At 34.1% G+C, this 25,315-nt stretch overlaps 2 protein-coding genes across 11 annotated transcripts in view; one reads left to right on the top strand and one right to left on the bottom strand.

Annotated features, from left to right (window-relative positions):
* LOC115623213 (potassium voltage-gated channel protein Shab) overlaps positions 1-25,315 on the top strand; it is an 88,825-nt gene that overhangs the window by 54,462 nt on the left and 9,048 nt on the right. For 4 of the 9 annotated variants that reach the window (XM_030517443.1, XM_030517446.1, XM_030517449.1 and 1 more), the window contains exons 6-9: positions 6,953-7,796; positions 17,436-17,647; positions 19,363-19,752; positions 24,378-24,491. In XM_030517443.1, the coding sequence (XP_030373303.1) occupies positions 6,953-7,796; positions 17,436-17,647; positions 19,363-19,752; positions 24,378-24,491 (1,560 nt within the window). Of the gene's footprint in view, positions 1-6,952; positions 7,797-8,652; positions 8,743-17,435; positions 17,648-19,362; positions 19,753-24,377; positions 24,492-25,315 lie in introns of all 9 variants that reach the window. The other 5 variants (XM_030517447.1, XM_030517450.1, XM_030517448.1 and 2 more) reach the window with 3 other exon arrangements.
* Positions 21,358-22,769, bottom strand: LOC115623214 (mediator of RNA polymerase II transcription subunit 15). Of its 2 annotated transcripts, XM_030517454.1 has the most exons (3): positions 22,651-22,769; positions 22,405-22,598; positions 21,358-22,197 (listed from the first exon to the last, which is right to left on the bottom strand). In XM_030517454.1, exons 1-3 carry the CDS (start codon positions 22,676-22,678, stop codon positions 21,460-21,462), a joined length of 960 nt encoding a protein of 319 aa, XP_030373314.1. In that variant the 5' UTR covers positions 22,679-22,769; the 3' UTR covers positions 21,358-21,459. The 2 variants fall into 2 exon arrangements, with proteins under 2 accessions (XP_030373314.1, XP_030373313.1); XM_030517453.1 differs by having other exon boundaries at positions 21,358-22,598.

Below are 25,315 nucleotides of genomic sequence, written 5' to 3' on the forward strand. Positions count from 1 at the left end.
CGAAAATGGAAATAATTACAACATATTTGGGTGCATCTCCAATAATTTTTCATTCGATTTTAAGTTCAACTTTTTATTTATCTTATGTATGCTTCATTTTTGCCACTCAATCTTGTTAGGATTTTTAATTTATTTTTATTTTTTAGCAATTTGTGAAATGGCCTGAAATGGAAAATATATATGTACATATACACACCAAATGCTCTTTAAGGCAGCAAACTTATTTTTTTGGCCGAAGCCTTGCTTTGCCAAAATTCGCATTCAAAACATATTTTGACATACTTCAGCTTGATAGGCTTCAAAAATCATTCGAACAATTCATTGTAAATTTACATAAATTTCCTAAAAATTCTACAAAAAAAAGAATTGCAATCCCAAAAAATATTATTCACTCTTTTCTTAGAGTGACAATTTAAAGTTAATTGTAGTGCTTGTGTATTGATTTTATCAATTTCCTCAGGTATTTTCAGAGACACTTCTGATGGATAACCATTTTATTTGTACACCAGTTAGATTTTTCAGTTCGAAAGATATTGCAGTCTAATACTTAAAAGTGACTCAAAAATTGTTCATTAGCTGCAGTCTCCATCCAAAAAGTTTTGACAACTGAGTTTGTGTGCGGCTAAGGTTAAAATGGCCTAGTTTTCTAATAAAAAGAGCTAATATGTTTAAGGAAGAAATGCTCAAAAAATACCGACTATTTTCTGTAAATTTCCTAGATTGTGGCTGACTTACGTCCACAGCCATATCAAAACAGAAACCACTCTGAAAGAAAACACCCTTTATTTTCTAAGAAATTCGCACAAGCACTATTTTCATATGTATATAATTTCATAGTGCCAAGAAAAAACGGAACAACAAATTATTCACATAATTCAATGCCAATACAAACATGAAAAGCTCTTTAGACGCTCTTCACAGGCAAAACACATAAACCACATGATTTTTATTTTGTCATTTATGCCAAAGGTAATGAAAAATTTCCAGAGCTCTTTGCCAGTTGTACTTTTAAACATTTTATGTTCAATTTTTCTTCAACTACTAACAAAAGTCAGAAGAGAAAAAACCCCGAATAACAAACTTTTAAGTTGTGTATGTTTTTAGTTTTTTTTAATACTCCGCCTAAACACATCCTTTTTGAAAACGAAAAAAGATAAATATGAGAACCAACACAATACTTGCAGAAAAAACAGTGAACGGTGCTCTTTCGCTCCACCTTTCTCTCGCTCTCTCTCGCTCTCTCTCTCTCTCTCTCTCTCGCTCATTAGCCTTGTAAGAAGAGGCAATTTCCAAAAATATTCCCGAAACTGAAACAAAAAAATTATATACGCGCGTTCACAAAACAAACAACGAGTTAAATAATTACCAACATAGTTTGTTTGTTATACACCAAATACCAAATAACAAATACAACAAAATACAAAACAGCTCCAAACCAGCTAAATGTTTTAATTACTGTGTACTCCATTTTGTGTTCATTTATGTGTTGTTTAGCGTCACACAATTTACAATAGATATACATACATATGTGTTTATATTCTAAATGTTTGCCGTATTTGATGTCTTGATGTCTATTGCATACCCAAAACAAAAACAATAAAATTGAATCTGTAATTGTTGTTTTTAATTTTTTTTGTATTGTTTTTCAATTGTTGTACTCATTAATTGGCTTCTTCTCTAAGAAAAACATTTAAAAATTCCAACCTTTCAAGATACACACAAATACTTACACTACAGTGATGTTCAAAGAAGTAGCTAAGACTGCGCCTCGTCTATGGCTAAAACAAAATATATCTATTATTTTAGCCCAGAAATTATAAAAAAAGGAAGAAGAAAATACATTAAAAAATTATTTGTTTGTTTTGTAGCCTGTTTCTCTTACCACTGTTTTAAATTACCTTTTCCAAGGACTGTAACCAAAATATTTACAAATTAAAAGAACTTTGAATAAATACCTACTTGAAATATTAACCCACCAAATTTGCTGCATTTGTATGCTCTAGCATAGAATTTTGTAGTCGGTTGTACTAAATTCTATAGCCGTTTGTATCAAATTTTGTTTGTTTTTTAGTGAGTCGAACAAAGTATGCGAACCAAATCATGCACCCACCAACCAACAACCGCCTCCACCCAAACCCAAACCCTTCTCAAATCAAACTGTGAACAATAACAATAACACTCAACCGCTAATCTCCTAAATCCGTATCCGTAACCCCAAATCCAATAAACCAATCGCAACAAACTTGATTACAAATTTAGCAAGTTAGTTTTGTAGTATTTCAAGCAAGACGGTACTCGTTACATTACTTTGGTCCTTGCTCATTTGTTGTTGTTTTTATTGAATTTCTGACCACCCTCCCCAACACTCACCCCCAAAGCCACAACAAAAAAAAAATGAAGAAGACAAACCCAAAAAGTGCCAAACAACAATTTTTAAATGGTGTACGGCGCCTCAAGAGGCGTGTTTCTGCACGTTGAATGTTTCATTATTCGTTTTGCAACACTCAGAACTTTTTTCGTATGCACGTTACTATTATAGCCCAAATGCATATATAAATATATATATTTTGGTATGTTTGTATCTCTACTCGTACGTATGTATGTGTATAAAAGTATCTTCTTTATATACATTTGTAGTTATAAGTAATTTTCCCCTCCAACAACTACTTCTTGCCGCATGTCGTTTGACACACCATTTGTTGGTCAGCATTTTATAAAATGAATTCCTTTGTTTCTATTTTTGTTTCTTTTCGATTTTTGATTTTTGTCACAACTACTTGTTTATCTTCTACTTACTACTTAAGTGTGCCCAAAATCGCCATATTTTGTAATTCAAGTGGATAAGAAAAACAATTTGTAACTACCAAAACGAGCTAAGCAAAGCAAGCTCAGGGAAGTTAATATAAATTTTGGCCCTAAAACCTCATCTTTTTTTATACTACTCTCAATCTACCATATTTGTAAATCTGTTGTCAGTCGCTTTCATTGTTTTTTTAGGGCCACTTTTGTAGGCTAACAAAAAGATACTGCATTTGCAATTTTGAGCTCACGCTTTGAGCACGGGCTGCGCTTCTAGTTGTTGTTTCAAAAAAAAAAGAAAAAAAAAAAAACGCTGCATTTTATTCAATAATACATTTTTAGTTTAGAGTATAAGTATTTGACATTTTTAGTTGCTTCTCTTCAGTGTATAGCAAATCTAGCCTAATGGCGTTTTAATTAAGTATATCTGCGCCTTTAGCGTATTCTATTCATGTTTTTTACGTTCAAATCTCCCTTCATGACTGAGCAGCAGTGGTAGCAGTTCCAAAATTCGCACAACCCCCCGTACAATCAGTTTTATGTTACAACATTTCCAATGCATTCTGTTCAAAAGCGAAAGCCAAATCAATTATTCTGACCATAGATAGCTACAGAAACTACTAGTAGTTGTCAACAACAAAATTTCCAATGTAAATTGCAATCATGCATACATTTTAGTAGCAAGTTGTACCCTTCTTTTTCCCCACATGCCAACCCCCATAACCCCCTTGTACTGAATTTAATTAACTTTCCCGAAGTTTGACAGTTTCTTAACGACAGAGACCACTTAAATTGCAATTGTTTGTGGCCAGCAAGCAGTGTAAATAAATTAACTTTGGAATACTCGCATCGTATATGCTCCTCTCTCCCCCCTCTCTATCTATCTCTGTTTGTACTATCTCACTACCTCTCTCTCTCTCTATCTATCTATCTCTCTCTATTACCCCTTTACTTGTCATCCTATGTAATGCTGATAGCTGCCAAATGATAGCACCATTCAACTTGAATGAATTTTATTTGACTTCCATTTTGGGTTCCATTTTATACTGATTTCTATATTGTTTTTAATCAAATCTGTTATGGTAATTTAGAGATTTATTTAATTTTATTTCTCATATTCCAAATACATACTCTAAGTAAAATATACTCTTCTATAAGTAACATAATCTAACAACGAAAACTGTAGCTTAGTATGCCATTTACAGAATTTTTTATCGCGGATGTAGTCTTTCAAAAGGAGCTGCTCTGTTGTTTATAAATTTTACTTAAAAAAAACTACCCAGCTCTAAAACTTATGAAAGAAATTTTTTTTAAATACCACCATGCAAAATTTTAAATGTTGTTTTCGAAACGGCTTTAAAGCCTAAAACTTGCGTGGTTGCGTACAGTGGCCTACTATGGTAGATGTGGACACACTTTTGCGCTAGAAAGCCAAGAAATACACTTTCATGCCCATACACATACTAGCCAGTGTTCGGAAATGATTTTGTAATTATAAGTACATCATTGGTGTTTTTTTAAGTGCCAATTTTTAGTACCAATTCCTGCTGCTGATGAAATGTGGCATTAGTTTTGGTATTTCAAAGAATTACAAAATCCATCAACTTTTTTCCTATCTTGTGCTGCACTCACTTTACTTAATGAAGAAATGTGTTGGTTAAGGTACCTTTCCCTTAGCTTGGTACAGAAGCTCATATTTTCTAGTACTAATGTACTTTAAAAGTGAGCTTAAAGCAGCTCCAACCTTACTTGAATACTCTTTAAAGAAAAATGTTGCAATTTTCATGATCAATTATTATCCGTTAACCTTGCGCCTTACCTAAGTAATTTTCCGAACACTGCACATTTTTACACATATAAAACACATAGTCCTGCCTACAAATGTGTGTGTGTGTGTGTGTGGTAAGAGTGGGCGTGGCGCCACACGTGTTAAATAAACCATAGCAAGCAATTCTGTCAATTGTTTAAAAGGTTTTCCCAATTTAATGATGTGTCGGCTGCCGCACCTCATCTACTTGGCAACGAATTGTGTCTGCTCTGAGCTGCACCCAAAGTCAAATGTCACACACACACACATATATACATATGTATATATACACATATGCCACACGGCATACATATAAAAAGACATTTACAGGCATTCATGTGAAAATGTGGCAATCAGATCAGAACAGACTTTGAGCTCACCTTGCTGCCCGAGCAGCTATTGTTGTTCTTATTATTGTTGTCGCTGGCATTGAAACTGTCACAACATTTTGACATTTGGCCACTTCAAAATGTAAAACACACACATACATAGTCAGTCACACATACAGACATACATACACTTGTATACACAGATGCATAGCATAATCAGTTGCAGACCTCAAACAAACAAGGCATACAAAATGCAAATTGCAGTTTTTAGTAAATTACATAAAATATTTAAAGAAAAACTTTCGTAAATTCTATTGAATTGAAATCTTTTATATTTTCCTTACAATTTGCATTTAAATATCGAATTTGCTCGAGAAGAGCTGCGCGTGACCCTCAAATAATTGCAAGTTTAATTAGACCAATTTATTTATCATTTTTCTAAACAAATTGACAGCTGACGCAATTATTTGATGGTCAAATGCATTTATATATTTTATGGTTTCCTCCTTCTAAGTAATTTCTAGCTCGTTTGTTACGAAATTTATGCATTGAATTTGAATTTTCTTTGTAATTTGCTAGAACGTTTTTATGAGATATAGCGTAACTATAGTCAGTCACAACCTTCAGTTCATTCATCTACAACACTTATGTAAAATTATTTGTTTTCTCAAAGAACACAGACAATGTTACAGAAACTGAAACAGATACAGAAACAGAAACAGAAACAATAACACAAAACGCGTTTCTTCGATAAAGTGAGAATAATGAATGATAACAAGAAATGTCGACTGCAGACCCGATGGTAGCGTCTCTTATTTAATACTGTCTTTAGAGCAGATCAGCCATAGATTGTTATGTTTTGTTTGATAAAGCAAACACTCCTTTAGAGACAGCAATTTACATAAGTGTGTTGCGATTTATATATGTTTATCAAAATATGTTATGTCATGTGTTACGTCCAACGACACAATTACACAAATCAATATACAAATATATAGACTATAGCGTATTAGCCACCACTGTCCAACTCCGACCACTTACAACTATTCTATAACATGCCTCACATGCACTTCACACACACAGACACATCCACACACCACATCTAAATATTAAACACATCAATACAACAATGGAGAGAGCCAGCTTGAAGACCTCAAGTTACTTTTAGACAAAAATACTTATCTAAACTAACCTCAAGTGTCTAGCAACGGTTTTTTAATTTTTAATGATAATCACAACCTGATTTGGAATTCCTTTCAATTTTTCGTTGACATATTTAAGTTGAATGCTTCAGTTTGTAGAAGTAAAGAAGGATTACAAAAATGATATACTTCACATAATACAGCAGCCTTTGTATAGTACCAGAAGAAGAAAGCAAAATGAATTAAAGTATGAAACGAAACTCCCCCCCCCCAACAACCAACGCATCTGAAACGCGTATCTAAAAACCCCAAATTGTTATACAACTAGAAACTGTTGAAAGACCAAGAGCTTTTTATTGCAACAGAGTGACCAACAACAATCGTCAGAGCGATTCTGAAACTTACTAACACTAAAGAGATCATCATTGTATCTTGAAATAATAACATTACTAATAATAATAACAATATTGATGGTAAATTTCAAAGCTCTCCAAGATCAGAGCTAATGCAGAATGTTTGCTGGGGAGGCGCTTGCCTCTTTTCCGACAAACGATTGTTTCTATTCACGTTGAAAGCTTCTTTCTTTTCCAACTACCCCTAGACCCCCCTCTTCCAAAACGCTTGACAACGTTTTGAATGAACTTTATAAATAATACTAGAAAAACAGAAATCCAAGCAACTGTTCGTTGTTGTAACTTTGTTTTGTGAATTGAATTGTATTTACCAAACTACATAGCTACATACTTGACTTATATTGACATACTTATACGTATAATCGATAATCGTATAATCGTTGTGATGTAAGTGCTGTTGTTGTTGTTGTTGTTGTTGATGATGGTCTCGACAAAGTCTCGATTATTCTTTACCGTTCACAGGTTATCGCAGTGATATCCATACTATTCATAGTCCTGTCTACCATAGCCCTGACGTTGAACACCCTACCACAACTACAACACATTGACAATGGTACACCACAGGATAATCCGCAATTGGCAATGGTTGAGGCAGTGTGTATTACGTGGTTTACCCTAGAGTACATACTTAGGTTTAGCGCCTCACCGGACAAGTGGAAGTTCTTTAAGGGCGGCCTTAACATAATCGATCTATTGGCAATACTCCCATATTTTGTTTCGTTATTTTTATTGGAAACGAATAAGAATGCAACGGACCAGTTCCAGGATGTGCGCCGGGTGGTGCAAGTATTCCGCATCATGCGCATCCTGCGAATCCTTAAGCTGGCCCGTCACTCAACGGGCCTGCAGTCGTTAGGCTTTACGCTGCGTAACTCATATAAGGAACTCGGTCTACTAATGCTGTTCCTGGCCATGGGCGTTCTCATATTTTCTTCGCTGGCATATTTTGCCGAAAAGGATGAAAAGGATACAAAATTTGTTTCAATACCGGAAACATTTTGGTGGGCGGGTATTACAATGACAACTGTTGGCTACGGGGACATCTATCCCACAACTGCACTGGGAAAGGTTATTGGGACTGTGTGTTGCATATGCGGTGTTCTGGTAATCGCTTTGCCTATTCCCATCATCGTTAACAATTTTGCTGAATTTTATAAGAATCAGATGCGACGCGAAAAGGCCCTGAAACGGCGCGAGGCGCTCGATCGTGCCAAACGCGAGGGCAGCATTGTCTCCTTCCATCATATCAATCTGAAAGATGCGTTCGCCAAGTCCATGGATCTCATCGATGTGATTGTTGACACAGGTAAGTGAACAAAATTCGCAAATTTCAATGCCTAATTCCTTCAAAACTTAATACTAATTTGTACGTACCATAGTGCTCTTTTCATTTCTATATACTCGTATTGCTATGCTATGCTAACTGTACGCTATTAATAATTATATCGTTTTATCTTCACTCTCTGTTTTATGTTGTCGCTTGCATGTCCTTTTTGTGCTTCTCATAACATGAGTTTCATTTTTTCAAATTTCTTTTGTGAATATTCGAGACCTCTTTGTGAAGTCGTGTATATACTTATTCTATAGCGGCCGTAAAAGCAACGCTGCCGTATAATGATAGAAATTTTCGAGCATCTTTAATTTTGTTTATCATTGATAATTCAAATTGTAAACTAGTTAAGTATTAATTGAATAACGTTTAAGTTTTCTTTAGCCACTTAGGCATTTGATATACTCGTAATGACAACAACTACATAGCTAAGTACTTAGCAGTCGCCTTAAGCCAAAGCCAAAGCCATAGCTTTGACCCGAACATAATGCGGGCGCCTACTTAATGCCAAATCCAACACTAAGACCCACACACACACACACACACAGATAAACACACACCCACGCGTACACCGTCTGTCTGCAAATCAGTCAGACAATTAGGTAAATGCTTTTGTACTTAACGCATTCTACAAGGTATTAGTGAGCATTTCAATTGTGCAAATGCCTAGAAGCGCACACGAAACACGGCCAAACACACACACACACATATATATATACACACACGGCTGTATAAAGTGCGCCTTAGAGCAGGCAACACATATTGTTTAAAACAAATACCACCTCTCTTCTAATCAAAATACGTACAACAAAAAACCGCCCTTTTATTTTAGGAAAGCAAACTAATGTCGTACATCCGAAAGGTAAAAGACAAAGCACACCCAATATAGGCAGGCAAACTCTTGACGTTCAAACCGCTCCAGGTGACTAAAATTGCGTATACGTAGCGTATAACCAATCAAGCAATCAGCAAATCAATCAAGCAACAAATCACTCAACAGTACCAATTTGTAGTTATTGAACATATATAAGCGCTTACGTAATATTTAGCTAGCAGCAAAGACAAAAACCACATGCTCACAAAAATCCAATAAACCAACAAAAATGTTGCTTTCCATTTGAACTCAATTCTTATTCTATAATACACTTAACCCGTATATAAACACAAGAACACATTCTCCCTTCTCAATACTTACTAATACGTATAATGTTGCACAGATGTGCCAACAGCAATGTAAATGCCTTTGCTTCTACTTTCTCCTACTCTTTTCTCTTCTAGGCAGGTGTTTCAAGTTATCCAGTATTAGTTACTTAAATCAATAGTAAATAACATTATGCAACAAGACTGTAATATTTTCTAAGCCTAAATACACGTCTTAGTTTTCAAAACTTGAAATTTAAAAAAAATATATATACATTCTTTTACAATTTTGGTAAAAATTTTTAAACTTTGAACAGACTATTTTAAAATCAATTGAAATGTATTTTTTTACTTATTCCTAAAAGTCAATTTTATGTTCTTTCACTCACTTTATTGCCATTTCACCGGAAAAAGGTAAAACGAATTTATAAAGTAAGCTTTCGAACGAAAATGAAAAATGAAATAGTATTGAGTTTTTTACTTACTACTTATTTACTACTACTTACTACTTATTTGGCAAAGTTATAATTTTAATAATTTTTGGATAAATAAATATTGAACACCTATTTTCAGAACCTATAAAATTATAAAAAAAAACTTAAATATTCATTTATAATATTGAACTTACAAATAATATATACTTTACATTTTTTTTAATTAAACTTAGATTTACAAATGATTTGAACAAAAATACGATTCGATAATAAAATATATATATTTAAAAAAGAAAGAGCTTGATTTTTCCCTATTGTTGCATAGTGTTATCGTAGAAAGTTCAGTTTTCGCAAGGCCCATTATACTCGTATACCCCCGATCTAGCCACAAAGTATGCTACAAATGATCCAATTTAGCTCAACGATTTGTTGCCATCTTTAAGTTTAAGTTTGCCTTGCTTCCTTCAACTTCATCAATTAGTTTTGTATTCTCTGCAGTATACTTATGCAAAGTTTTAGTTTTAATCAATCGATTGCAAAATTGTTACCATCAAAATTATTGCAAAAGTTTACCGAATATAACCACAAATAGAAAATTTGAATGTTCAATCTAGAATTTGATTTATCAAAGTTTTATTAAAGTTAAAAAAAAAAAAATACAAAACGAAAAGAAAAATTTAAGTATGTTCAACATTTTAGTGAATTTTCAAGTGCTGATTACATAAAGATATATATACTCACCTAGAATATATGTATACTTATAATTTTTTCTCTAGCTACTTGTAGTTTGAATTTTTAGCAATGAAAAGAAAGAAACCACATCTGAAGCGTGGGATAGAATTATGTATTTGCAGAATGAAACAAAAATACACGCAATGATTATAAGTCTATCCTTCAAGCTTGGCAATTTTGTGCTACTTATATACTCTATATGGTATCTCTCATATACTACATACATAAATAAAAACGAAACTGTTCAACTTCTTCTTTTCTCTGCTCTTCTTTTTCTACCTTTTTATCACACTGTTGACATTGAATAAAACTCTGAAAACGACATTTGAAATGACTACTTTCTCACTTCAATTTCAACTTTCACTTCACTTAATGCCTCACATACACACAAACACACCCACACCCACACACACAACTACTCCAACACGTACACAATAACAATAACTCAATTTGAATTTCGTTGCTAATTATAATTGAAACGCTCTCTTGGTGCCTTTCGGCCATCGGCCTAGGCGAGAAAAACACACTGATTGAGCCGCCGCCCTTGCCCTCGTTTGGCACTCCGCGCCGTCGCGCGCTCTCGGCACGCATACAGGAGCTGAACCGCAGCTTGCTGGAGGAGCGCGACGCCCAGCAGCAGAATAGCTCCAGTGATAATGAAGACAGCCGCTAGAGTGCAGCAACCACAGCAACAACAACCCAACCACAGCCCATTGAGCAGAAAAACAAATATGTAGCATAGAAAACAAACAAACCAACAAACAAATACGGGAGATTAGAAAACACAAGAAGATATTTAATGAAATTGCTATTGTAAATGTAAATTAGTCAATGCAAATTGTTATAACCCACACACACACACACAGAAACAAACAAACCTATACACACACACAGACCACACATACCAACCTACCAACCACAATGTACTTCCACAGCCATGCTATAATTGTTATAGTTTTAGTCGAAACAAAGTCGTTTAATTGTAAGCCGCGTCGTTACTTGTAGTAATGTAAAAGAGTATAAAAAAGCCACAAAGTACTTCCTACATGACACTCCTCCAAATCGAACATACATACATACCTTATATACAAAGCATTTGTACACGTATGTTAGTTTTAGCTAAGTTTCTTGGCTTACAAATCGCTGTCATTGGCTTCCAAAGTTTAACGAATTAAATGCGCTTAGGACGGGCTTTTAAAACATGGAAACAGAAAATAAATAAATTTATTGTTGTGATTAATTCTAAATGCTGATAAGATACAAACACACATACACTCCTTTTCACACACACACACACACACATACAAACACTGAAACACACACACACACACACATAGTTACATGCTGCTTGTAGCCGCTGAGACATTGCGCATACGCACCGTTGCGCATGCCTTAAATCATTTCCAATTGTATTGAAAGTTTTGCTAATTGTACTTTTGTAACTCTTTCCCTCTCAATTGTTTTATTTGAAAGCTACTTAAATGCCATCAGCACTTGAAAATGTTATTAAAATGTCGATGAAGAAACTTCAATGTTCACATCAGCCTCAAAATTGCTGATGTCTGTGATTTGTTTGAATACATCATATAAATATATGTCACATATATTATCAGCAGCTGGTTATGCCATTTGATTTAGCACTATTTTGGTTTAACATAAAAATATAATTTTTTCATTTTAAGTCTCATTTGAGCAAAACTTTCAAGCTGCAAATCAAGGCAAAATGTCTCTCAATAAAGTGGTGGCTAGGGAAATAAGTTTCAAAAAACAGTGTTCCTTGAAGTTTATTTCTCTATCTACACTCATAGTGTGCGTGTGTGTGTGTCTGTGGGAGAGTATAAGAAGCTGTGTGAAGATGTTGTAATCGATGAGCGTGCAAGCAAAATTTGAAAACAATCCGCGTAAGCACAATTTTAATTTAGTCTAAACGTAGTTAGTTTATACCTAGGCCTAATTGCTAGCTATTAGCATTCCAGGACATTTGTTGAACAAACAAAAAGAAATTTTTATTTCGGTAAGCCGAATATAATATTCCCTTGCAGAAGCTTTAGAGCGCAATCTACTAAAATATTTCTGGTCAGCTACTCTGCTCAAAATAACAGTTAGGGTATTCAATTTTAACAGAATTGAAATTTATACACATACAACTATGTGTATAATATAACTTAATGATAATGAAGCTATGAAAACGAAGTTATTTATCATGCCTGAATGAATAAGATAATGTGTAAATCTAAATCTACATTTTTAGCTCGGTACATTCATTTATAAATTCCCATATTTTCGGTGCTGTAGAAAAATTTTCGAAACAGAATTTCAGTCAGTCGTCGAAATATCTGTATTCTAAGCATTCACTTGCTATGAAGTAATTCTCTCACATACTTTTAAATATTTACTTATATAATGCACCACAAAAATACAAGAAACAACAAAAATCTGCACAAAACCAACGTTTTTTCTTTTATGTCGAAATATTGTAATTGATTTCTCGATATTTATTTAAAAACTTGTTCAAAAAATAGGATTTTGCAGTCAATATTATCCAAATTGGAATATTATAGATTTCTTAATGTTCATAATAACATTTTTAATTTCAATGGATGAATAAAATATTAATCATACTTAAAAATATATAAGACACTATAAAAATCTTCACAGAAACACCTATCTCAGGTAACCCAGTCTATGACAATTTTAAAATCAGTTTTAAAAATATTACTAAATATGTGTACATGAAAAATTTATGAGCGCTTGTTACCAACTGTAGAGTATAGTCGTGATATAATAATATATGTTCCCCAATATGTTGAAAATGCAAAACAAATATATATAAAGAAAACCCTTTCTTTGGTTATGTTGTGATGACATGATGTTTTAAAATATATTGTGATTTCCCTCTATTTACCAGTCTGAAACGCTCTGCAAGGGTATAGCTTTAGGCGAATAAGCGAATCCCTCCAAAAATTGAAAAGACAGCAAAATTGTAGCCAAGTACTGAGGTAGCCAGCATAATTTAAGCGGCCATCTTTGTGCGTGCAAAACAAAATACCAGCCTTATTTATGAACTTAGCTGTGTAGCAATCGAGCCGAATATAAGCTTAGTTAATTTATATAATTTAGTGAGCGGCGAGCCGAATGCGCGTCTATATACAACACTTACGAAAACAACAAATATATAATTAAAATGCGAAAGCAAAATTAGCAAATTATGGCATGAACGTTCCTAAAATGCTAAAAACCAAACCAATACTAACCAAAAACCAAATGCCTTATTTAAAGCTAAATGCGCTTAGTTTGCAGCAGATATCGAAAATAAAACAAACAAACAAATAAGTATAATCAATACGAACGAAGCCTAGCACAACGTTTATGTTAAGCAAATGAAATGAGAGGAGAATTTTAGACCAGTAATCTAAATGTGCTGAGCAGTTAAATGAAATTATATAAGAAAAATATATATACATAAAATATATACATATATATATATATATATATATATAGTATATATAGGCTGATTTTGATTAAGCATTATTATAAATCCAAATCTTTACTTTTAATAGCAATTAAAAATTGCCGCCTTGCCTTTATAATTAATTGATTTGATTGTGTTCGCAAATTTCTATCATTGTGCTGTTTACGTTGCGCTAAAAATTCCATTGATCTACAAGTTTCTCAAAAACATACATACATCGAACATTTCAGAGGACAATGTTTCATTTTGAAAAGCCTTTACGTGCCTTTTACTTATACTTCCTATATTCGTTGATGACTCGAAACTCCTTTTGTTTACTCTCTCTGTGTGTGTCTCTGACTTGTTTATACTAAAACCTACAAATTGGCCGAATCATTTCTTATCTCTACGCTGCATGCACCCTCTAACATAACTACTATAGAAAAAAATGGAAAAAAAAAACCAAAACTCTATGCTCTTTATGCTCAAGCAATACATTATATAATATGTATATGAACAACATAAATATAGCTACTAATACTCCCAAACAACAACTGTGTCTGTACCCATACTTTTGTGTACTACTGTAAGACGTAAACTTTGTGTGTCTGTGAATTAGCAATAAAACCAAAACCTAATACGCTGTATTTCATTGTACAAATTATTTATACTATCTGTGTCTTAGAACTTAATCTAACTGTTTTCATTTTTGACTTAACTAACCAAATCAAACTAAAGCGTGTTTAAATCTTGACAAGCTCTTAAAGTGTTCGCTTTACTTTAAATGTACGCCTGCGTTGTCAAGCTTTGAACTCTTCATTTTAGTCTCAACAAAAAGGTAAACTACAAAATTTATTTTCATTTACCGTGGTGTCCCCCCAACGATGCAGAGGGAAAAACCATTCGAGTTTATTATTTTGGTTGTCTTTTTCAATTCACCAAAACTAAAGCATAATCTTTGCAGCTTCAATCAAAGACAAACAAGAAAAACACCTTTTTGCTCATCATATTATCATATTGTGCCCATTGTGCAAGTTTTCTAAGGAAATAAATATCAACAACTATTGCTCATATAGTTTTATGTTTGTTTTTAGTTCAGTATTTAACCATATCCAAAGACCAGAATAATAACCAAAACATGAGTTGCGTAAATGACCATGAAATGTGCTTTTGCTTTCAAGTTACCTGCCTACCAAACATACGAATGAGTTAACCTGCTCGTATTAAATGCGTTAGCGTTCCAATTAGGTGTTTCGTACATTTGTTTTTTGCCGAGTTTGTTAGAGTTAATCATCAAAAACAACCACACAGAGTTCGCAAATTTGAACAACCAGTCAACCAATCAATCAATCAATCATCCAAATATTCATTTAATAATACTTGCAGCTTTATTTTCAATAATTTTCATCGATCTTGCGTTAGAGGAAAATGTAACAACTTTCGAACAGTCCATTGAAATTTTAATTCGAAAAGGATAGCTTATACATACTTACATATTAAAGCCCTGCATGGAAAGCAATTTAACTAAGACAAGCTCAAAGTAGAGTACGCAATGAATATCTAAAGAACATGACTAATTAATATGTGTTCTAATTGTATTTATTTGCATTAGTATATATAGTTCCATTTCATTCAAATTTCATTTCAATTGTGAGTCAATAAACAAAATACGATAAAGATGAATGAAGCTATTTCACCACATATCTGACAATATGATGATTACTCCGAAAATAAACGTTAATGGATGAATGATTCAATAAATGGAGCGGAATGATTTGGAAGGACATAATATAAGAGCCCTGCACGAGCTCATATTGAAAATTTGTAAAAGAATATTTCTTTATCTCTCAAGAAAAATACTATAATATCTAGCAATATTGAGTAACCCATGATGGTACAAGTCGCAAATTCTTAAAATGATTGGATATATCAATTGACATAAATTTAAATACCAGATTTAGTTTAAGTATTAGAAACCTTCAACGAAAATACGTAATGGTTAACGAATATAATTAAAATGGTTCGATATATCGTTTTAGGTAACATCAATTGATTAACAATGAATCCTTGAATAGAAAAGTCGAAGGATGTATATAAGAATCACCGATCATCTTCTTTGTGATTGGACTGATGTTATCTTAGAGAATAGATGAAAAGGCACTTAGCTGGATAGATTTTAAATAAAGTCTGACACAGAAAAATTATATTATACATATTTAGTTAGTATATGACAAAAAAAAATGGTAATAAGAAAAAGAAAAATGGTGGTTTATAGAATACCAAATAAATTATTGATCAAATGTAGACAATTGGTGGCTGTTATTTTAAAAAATTTTGAGACGCATTCAATTGACATAATTTTAAGCCTTATTCAGCGTAGAATGGACTCTAGATAGAATAATAATATATAAATATGTATTTTAAAAATTTTACATATATGATAGATAGATAAAACTGAATTCAACCTTTAATTGTTTGCATAGATGTACAAATTATACATATAGACGATAGATAGATAGATAAAAAAAACTAAGATTTTAATGATAGATAGGAAAATTATTTCCTAGAAAACACATTTTGGAACACATTCACATTCCGTCTAGAATTGCTTTCTTCACACACACATGCAGGACTTTAATACGTACCTACAATTCTCCTCCAGCGATAAATGTTTATAAATTTATTGTAAGTTATTACTATTGACAAGTCTTCCAGCCAAGACGCTGCCATTATGCACCTAAACATTGTTCTCAATACTGGTTTAGCTCTTTGGCACAGTCTGTGCTCAATTGGATACCTAATTCAATTTATTCTATCTCTCATAAGTGTTAATAGTACTTTAACCAATATATTATTTTCGTTATGTGTGTATAACTAACAAGTATTATATCTATATGTAGCTCACGTTTAAAGTAAAACAACTAAACCACTAGCTAATTAAACTGTTATAAATAATTTCAATGTTGTTGTTGTTACACAAATACTACTCACTACTAACGAATTTGTTAACACATTGCATTTATTACGACATGTATAACATGTTATAATCGTATATTCATATTAAAATGGATTTTTAATATAGCTACAATATTTAGCTAACTAACCAAACCAATTACATATTAACGTCGTACCGTGCCCCCAAGCTGTTGACCAATCGATGTTGTTTTACTGTAACTTACTACTAATTACTTAAAATTTGACCGTCAACACCATCGTTGTCATCGTCGTCTAACATCTAACGTCGTCGTCGTCGTCGTCGTTATGGTCGTTGTCGTTTTTATGGTTTCATTAAATATATTAACAGCTTAACATACATATAACGGCATTCATGAAACTCATATCTCTTTCTTTTATTCCTTTTTTTTTTGATTTGACAAAACGTTTCATTTGCGCCCAACAACAAAACGAAACTGCTCTAATTCATTTTCAACAAATATCGAACTAAACCAAAAACAAAAAAAAAAAAAAACAATGCACAAAATGGCGTTCTACACACCACACAAACATACAACAAAACGGCAAAAACAAATGCGAATAAAACCAATATATATGTTTTGTTGAAAATTACAAAACCGCGGAAACAATTTTGTTAATGAAAATGGCGACAAAATGCATTCATGGCTTTTTGCGTGCGCTACCGAAAAATAAAAAATAAAAAAAAAAAAAACAACCAACAAAAACCACAAACACAACACTAACCAAAACAACAAATCCAACAAAAATCTAAAACCAACAATCCTAACATTCAAACTTAAATGCCGCGCTATCTACATATATACCCAACTTACACCTACCCCGAATACACACATACACACTCACACAACAACCCACCCACACCACCACACACACGCAATGCAGAAAAGCGCGAGAGTCACACTCGATCACTTAAAAATTGGCACCGTTTAACACACGCGCTACGCCGATCGCCCACAGGACACAATCTCTCGCAAACGGATGGCAACAGCACGGAAGGCGAGTCGACCAGTGGCCGCAATCCGGCAACCACAGGGACAGGCTGTTACAAGAACTACGAGCACGTAGCCAATCTGCGCAACTCGAATTTGCAACACGTAAGTTTTTTCGGGGCTGGGCCAGGCTAAGAGGGGAGAAGGCAAAGCCAGGCCCAAGGCCAGCAAAGGGTGGTAAATTTTTTATTTATTGTTTAAACAATTTCAAATGTAAAGCACACTACAAAATATTAGAGCAATCAAAATTCGAGCTATAAACACATGAGCAAGAGATAAGGAGATAATAGATAGAAGATAAATAGATGATACCTATGATATATAGATTATAGGTATATGATAGAGAGATGATAGAAAGATGATATATAGATTATAGAAAGATGATATATATATGATAGAAAGATGATGATAGATAGATAGATGATAGATAGATAGATGATAGATAGATGATATATAGATTATAGATAGATGATAGATAGATAGATGATAGATAGATGATAAATTTATGTTAGATAGATTACAAATAGATAGATGATAGATAGAGGGTAGATATTCGAGCTATAAACACATGAGCAAGAGATAAGGAGATAATAGATAGAAAATAAATAGATGATACCTATGATATATAGATTATAGGTATATGATAGATAGATGATAGAAAGATGATATATAGATGATAGAGAGATGATATATAGATGAAAGAAAGATGATAGATATATGATGGACAGATGATAGATAGATGATAGATAGATGATAGAAAGATGATATATAGATTATAGAAAGATGATATATATATGATAGAAAGATGATGATAGATAGATAGATGATATATAGATTATAGATAGATGATAGATAGATAGATGATAGATAGAGGGTAGATATTCGAGCTATAAACACATGAGCAAGAGATAAGGAGATAATAGATAGAAAATAAATAGATGATACCTATGATATATAGATTATAGGTATATGATAGATAGATGATAGAAAGATGATATATAGATGATATATAGATGATAGAAAGATTATATATAGATGATAGAGAGATGATATATAGATGAAAGAAAGATGATAGACAGATGATAGATAGATGATAGATAGATGACACATAGATGACACATAGATGATAGATAGATGATAGATAGATGATAGATAGATGATAGATAGATGATAGATAGTTGACAGATAGATGATAGATAGATGACACATAGATGGTAGAAAGATTACAGATAGGTAGGTGATAGATAGAGGTTAGATAGATAATAAATTTATGTTAGATAGATTACAGATAGATAGATGATAGATAGAGGGTAGATAAATGATAGACAGATAATAGATTGAAGATAGATCAATGATTGCCATATGACAGATAGATGAAACATAGTTGATAATTAACATAATTAAGGATAAGGAAATACTTTTAATATATGTTTATTGCATGAACAGATGTTCCTTTGGGTCATTTTGAAAAATGTATGATATATAGATAATAAATATATAATAAACAAAATGACTATTGAATTAAAGACAGACAGGAAATACGTAATCTATCAACAAACGGTAGACAGATAATTATTCGCAGCTGAAATATAAATGATAGACAATTTAAAGAAAAATTATAAGGTAATACGTATACGACAGAGAAATGATTAACATGTTATCAAAACGTATTGACGTATGATGGGTTGATGATGCCAACCAAAAGACATGTGATACAAGCTATGGATGTATGGCAGAGGATTTACTTTATCCTAGTGTGGATTCTAACTTTCAAGTCTTTTCACTAAAATCACTTTTTTTCAATTATCTTTCCTGTACAGCGTCGAACTTCCAGTTCCGAGCAGGATGCTGCACCGCCCTATAGCTTCGATAATCCAAATGCACGGCAAACATCCATGATGGCCATGGAGAGCTACAAACGTGAGCAGCAGGCTTTGATACAGCAACAACAACAACAGCAGCAACAACAACAGCAACAGAAGAAGCAGCAACAACAGGAACAGCAACAGCAACAACAACAGTTGCAACTTGGTCCTGGAGCAACAGCTGCCAATAATCTGGCTGTAGTGGCTGCCACGAGCGCTGTCCAGGCTTTGGCAACAACCAGCAGTGTACAGGAAGGAGGGGCGAGCTCACAAGTCGCCGAGGATGATATGACGCTGGCATCGAATCAAAAGGGTCTGCCCATACAAATGATGATAACGCCCGGGGTAAGTGCTGGGGGCTGGGCCTATTGAAGCGCCTACTACATGGCTTTTATTACATGTGTGTAGTCGTCGTGGTGCAAAGCAAATTATACTCGTATATCTTAATGTTTTCAAAGTTCTTAAACCGTAACCGTAATTAGTAAATGTGCGTGAAGCAGTTAACAGGATCTAAATATCCTTAATTATCGCATATATTGTTATCACTGTAAAATCTGTTCTTGAGTTTGGTTGGGAGACCGTTTTAAGTTTCACTTTTTGTTTTCGTTTTTAAGTACTCCCCCAGAAAATTGATCGGTCCTATACTCGTCTATCGTAGTTCTTTTATTACTCTTATCAACTTAGCTTCATAATTATGTTAAAAAAATTCACAAAAACAAAAAACAATAAAAGAACCATTAATCAAACAAATGCAAGCAAGCAACAATGAAGTTCTATAACAACAAAAACACATTTCAACTTTTAGATTTTACGGGGACGCAGTAAGGAGGTACATTCAAAGTATACACAAAGAACTCAAGCTACTCTATACTCTAATGCATATATACTACTGCTATTTTCATTTTTTCCTTTCCATGTATATACATATGCATTTAATATAATATCTATTTCGATTTTGAACGATTTCAATTGATATGCAATTGATTCGACTTGATTGATTTTTCAGAGGCTGAACATAACGCTAAACTTTTCTTTTTGAACGAAAAAAGAAATTCAAACAACTAAATTTGCATTTGAGGAATGCCTTCTAGAGATATGCATACTATGAACATATGAACTTTTAAGCTGCTCGAAAGCTCAAACTATATATTATATTTGCATCCAGCCATTTATCAGATCAAGAACCTATCACTCTTTTTTTGTAATTTATCTTGAAAGCGAAGCTACAATGAAACACATACAACATACTATATATCTACACTTAAACAAATAGCCTTAAATTCATGAATGTGATTTTAAAATTTATAGATTCGATTAATTAGAAATCAACAAAATCTGAAGAGTCATTACCAGTGGTATGAAAATGCCGCAACAGATTTCTCCGATATTTCAAGCATAGAAATTACATGCGATTACAGCTGATGCGTAGATATCTGATAGTTCTGATGTAAAAACTAACTGACGCTTAAATCAGTGTGTGCCTTACCTGAAGCATCTTATAAAGCTAGTTTTAAGCATAGCAATGCACGCTATTAATTAATTAATTATTTCAAATCATTTCCTAAAATCTAATTTTACAATATGTTCAAATTTCTAACCATCTACAAAAACAAAAATTCATTTTAGGAACACTCTTTTCCAAAGAATTCAAGTGCTACCTTTCCATTACTCTCGACTTCAAATTTGAGCAAACATAGAGCATCGAACTCTCAAAGAAAACCATAGAACGCCATTGCCCATGGTATTATTTTATATAAAATATCAATATTTTTGAGTTAAAATAAGCCGAAAATTTTGTATAATCAAGAAGACACATGATTATCTTACAATACTTAGAACCCCTTCTAAAGAATCCATGAATGAATTTCCTTAAATGAAAGATTTCATTGAATCAAGTTCATGAACTTGGGCTATCCCGCAAGGACTTAAAAATAATAATACACATACACATTCGGTTAACACTTACAAAATAGATCAAATTCTTAGCAAAAAATATATAGATAGATTTCATTTAGCGAAATACATGCCAATCAAAACGCAAACGGTTATGTGTTAGTTCCGATCAAAATATTGTCTTCGCGCTGACATCTGGTGCTGATTCCGTTTCGGCTTTCGTTTGACTTTCTTCCCCGCTCCACCGTGCAACTGTGTGCGATCGAGTGTGCCCCCAAAAGCTGGTGGCAACGTCACAATCACCGGCACTGGCGTTGGTCTATCAAAGAACTGCAGTGGCTGCCGCAGCTTGTCCAGCAATGCGTGCAAGTCCACAGTCATCTTTGGCTGCACAATACCCTCAGCCGCCTGCAGACCAACCATTTGCGAGGACAGTGCATCCACGTCCTGGCGGGCAGCAAACAACAGCTGATCATGAGCCGCCAGCTGTAGCTGTGCGATCTGAGCACGTATGGCCGAAGCGGCCACCTCCTGCTGGGCATTGTGCAGAGTGGCGGTTATGGTGCGCACTTGATTCGCAGCCACTTCGAGCTGCGCTTGCGCAGTGGACGCCACCGCCTGCGCCTTCCTAATCTCCGTGGCCTCCAGCTGCACACGTGCCTGAGCCACGTACAAATGCTGGACGAGAGTGCGCAGCTCCCTGCTGCGTAGATCGGCCTCATCCTCGGTGCTGGCCATCATAGTACCTTCGCCAACTGGCTCCGGACCCTGCCCTTGACCCTGACCCTGACCCTGCGGTTGTTGTTGTTGTTGCTGCTGTTGCTGTTGCAGTTGCATCTGCAGTTGTTTCTGAAGCTGCTGCTGCCACTGTTGCTGTGTCATAGACGAATCTGACTGCTGTGGCGCTTCATTGAAATTAAATCTATCGCAAGCTATAGTTGTACTCGCCACTGGAGCCCGTGTGGTGACACAACCACTGGTGGTGGCTGCTGTTGTTGTTAATGCTGTTGTTCTTGGCGTAATAGAGTCAGCTTTTACGGTCACACAAGTGGTTTTAGGGGCTTCAGTGGCAACGCCAAGCACGGGTTCACAGTCAGGACTTACAGTTGGAGGCGCAGCCGCTCCATCGTCCGAAACATCCCCATAATAGCTCTTCAAACGACTCAGACGCTCATCGGCTTCATCTGCAGTGTTCGAAATACTATTTTCTGTATTTATCAGATCATAATCGTCGCTGAGGCCTCGCATATTGGGATATTGCCGTGTGCTCTCTACGCATAGGATGACAAACAGTGCGACTGCAAGCAAAGGCTTTAATGGAGAAATTGTTCCAACACTACCGAAACTTACCAATCCAAATGAGTTTGCTTAAGCGCATTGAGAGCACATTTAGACCGATTTATATAGTTGGCTTTAGGTTGCAGATACATTGACTCGCTCACTAAACATTTAGCTAGCGCACGGAAGTCAAATTATAGTTTTAGAAGTTTTACAAAAAAATTCATGCGATAATTAGGACCAGCTTGAAGTTTGAATATCAAATGTAGCTACTACGTTTATAAGTTCCGTAGGAAATAAATAGCTTTAGCTATACATTTTCACAAACTCCAAAAAATATGCCATTCGTAATATCAGTTTCAATTTTGTGAACTAGGTCTTTTAGTTCTTTTAGTAAAAACAGCTTGCACCAAGTAAAATTTAAGTATTCAATAAGGGATCATCATTATATTGAAATGAAACCATGTCTCCACACTATGCACCATAGGTACTGAGCATGAGAACTACGGAATGCCTACTAAGACTAGCTGTTTAAAATATGACTACCAACTAATTAATGGAAACAAAGTCTCCAGGATATCAGTTGTCAAAATTGCATAATTAATGCCAAGAAAATGAAAAAGATCACTATTCTGGGAACACAAGACTAACACCAAGTCTTAAATTGAGTATTATATTTGATGCTGATGTGATGATTTCAAAGGAGATGCGAGGAGAAGTACAGAATAAATAAGCTAAGAAGTGAAGCCTTTCAAAGGTATAGAGTATGGACAGCCGTGTATTCTCCTGGTTATTAAGAAATTCGAAAAATCATTCTAAATATTAAAACAAAGCAGAGACATAGTCAACTATAAGATAAAATGAGCTCAGTAATGCAAATAGTTTCTTCGGATAATGAAGATCTTCAATGCAGTTTACATAGTATAATAAAAGAAAGAAAGAGAATAAAATATTTTACGTAAACCATAAAAATAAAATAAAAAAAAATCACCTATGCCACCGAGTGTGTTTTCTAAAGAATTGCACGCCTAACACAAGAAAAGAACTCGACATAATATTTTAGAGGGCTTTAGGGCAAATACCTTAACATCTTGATGCAAGGCTTTGAACCAATGGGATATATCGTGCCCGCCTTTGGGACAAGATAAAGATCAATACATTTGCGCTTAGAGAGGGAAAACGAGATTTGAATAAGTAATATATCCAACGTGACTAGAACGGCAAATTCCCCCATCTTTATTTATTGCAAAAAAGTTTATTTTGTAATTGTTTAAAACTAAGCATTTTCAAAACATTAGACTAGTTTTAAATTGAAAAATTGAGTGTTTTTTTCTAGAATATATTCGGTTAGAAATTACAAGATATATGTATAAAAGCAATTTTTCCACACACCTAATTATTTGTAATCATAATTGAACTAGAAGAAAAAAGAACTACGGCCGAGTTCACATCCATTGAACTGCGAATGTGGTTCCCCCGAATTGTCAAAACAAACTAACACAGCAAAATACCTCACATGCTTTCAAAATCTGATATGGCAATTGTTTCGAATCAAATTCCAAGCAGCATGCATGCACAAAGGTTGTCTAATGATGTGCTCGTCTCACTGCTGTGCATGGATCACATTTGATAGCTCTTAGCTACCAATTAGTCTTAAACTAACTATAAACTATGTAACTAATCACATTAAAACACGTTGCATGAATTCTTTGGAATAAAAACTCTCTTGTAAATAATTTTTTTGGTATGCATAGAGACTCGATTTTACATTTGCAAAAAAATAAAAATTATTATTATAGGAAGTGGCGGAGTTGCGCCGTCAGGTGGCGCTTGAGAATTTGCAAAACCAACGCATGGATAATCTGGAGCAGGACGTGCCCGTGGAATTCGAATGCTGCTTCTGCACAACAAAGGTAAAATAAATAGAAGTTCAACCACAAAGAAAACTAGCTTGCTGATAGATATAAATGCACCTATGTATATATTTATGTATGTATGTCTCTATAATATTTTATTGTATATATTTATGTATATGTAATTACTTGAGTAAAGTGTTTAACCTGTATATATTTTTCATTTTCCACCACACCTTTTTGCACTGAAACTCCAACCCTTTAGCGAATGCTTTAATGTTTAATGTTCATTTTAATCGGATTAACTAAACAACTAAAAAATTAAAAACATTTGATTTGTATATAATACATTATTAGGCTATCAGATTGCAAATGCATTTCATAAGGAATTGGGACTATCAGCGTTTAGAAAATAAAATCAGGCTTATGATTTGTGAGTAGCTCGACTCAACATCTACTTAGAAATAGGCTCAATCTGTAGCCTCGGAAACACAGCACGTAGCTTGGAGACATCCAATAGTATAAAGAAATAATCTCATTAGAACGTGTACATATTACAGGATCGCATTTGTGTCTTTCATGACAAGGAATATAGCATCAAGAGACTGGCGCGTCCGCCGCCCTCACCCAAAAATTACTTGGCACTCAAGCGCATGATCGAAGAGGGCACACTCGATTTGTATTATCTCTGAGAAGAATCCGGTAAAACACGCTGCACCCGTTAATACGAGTACATACACGCCAACACACAAACACACTCACATACAAAACGTCTGTACTGTTGTTGTTTTTGTGTAGTGTATCGCAGCGGCCAACCGTGGTACCCCACCTATAAGCCTAAGCCTGCTCTCGAAAACCTTCTTTGAGAAAACCAAGCGACAAAA

The sequence above is a fragment of the Scaptodrosophila lebanonensis genome, unplaced genomic scaffold (assembly GCF_003285725.1).
Source record: "Scaptodrosophila lebanonensis strain 11010-0011.00,11010-0021.00 unplaced genomic scaffold, SlebRS2 tig00000043-arrow-pilon, whole genome shotgun sequence".
Classification (NCBI taxonomy): domain Eukaryota; kingdom Metazoa; phylum Arthropoda; class Insecta; order Diptera; family Drosophilidae; genus Scaptodrosophila; species Scaptodrosophila lebanonensis.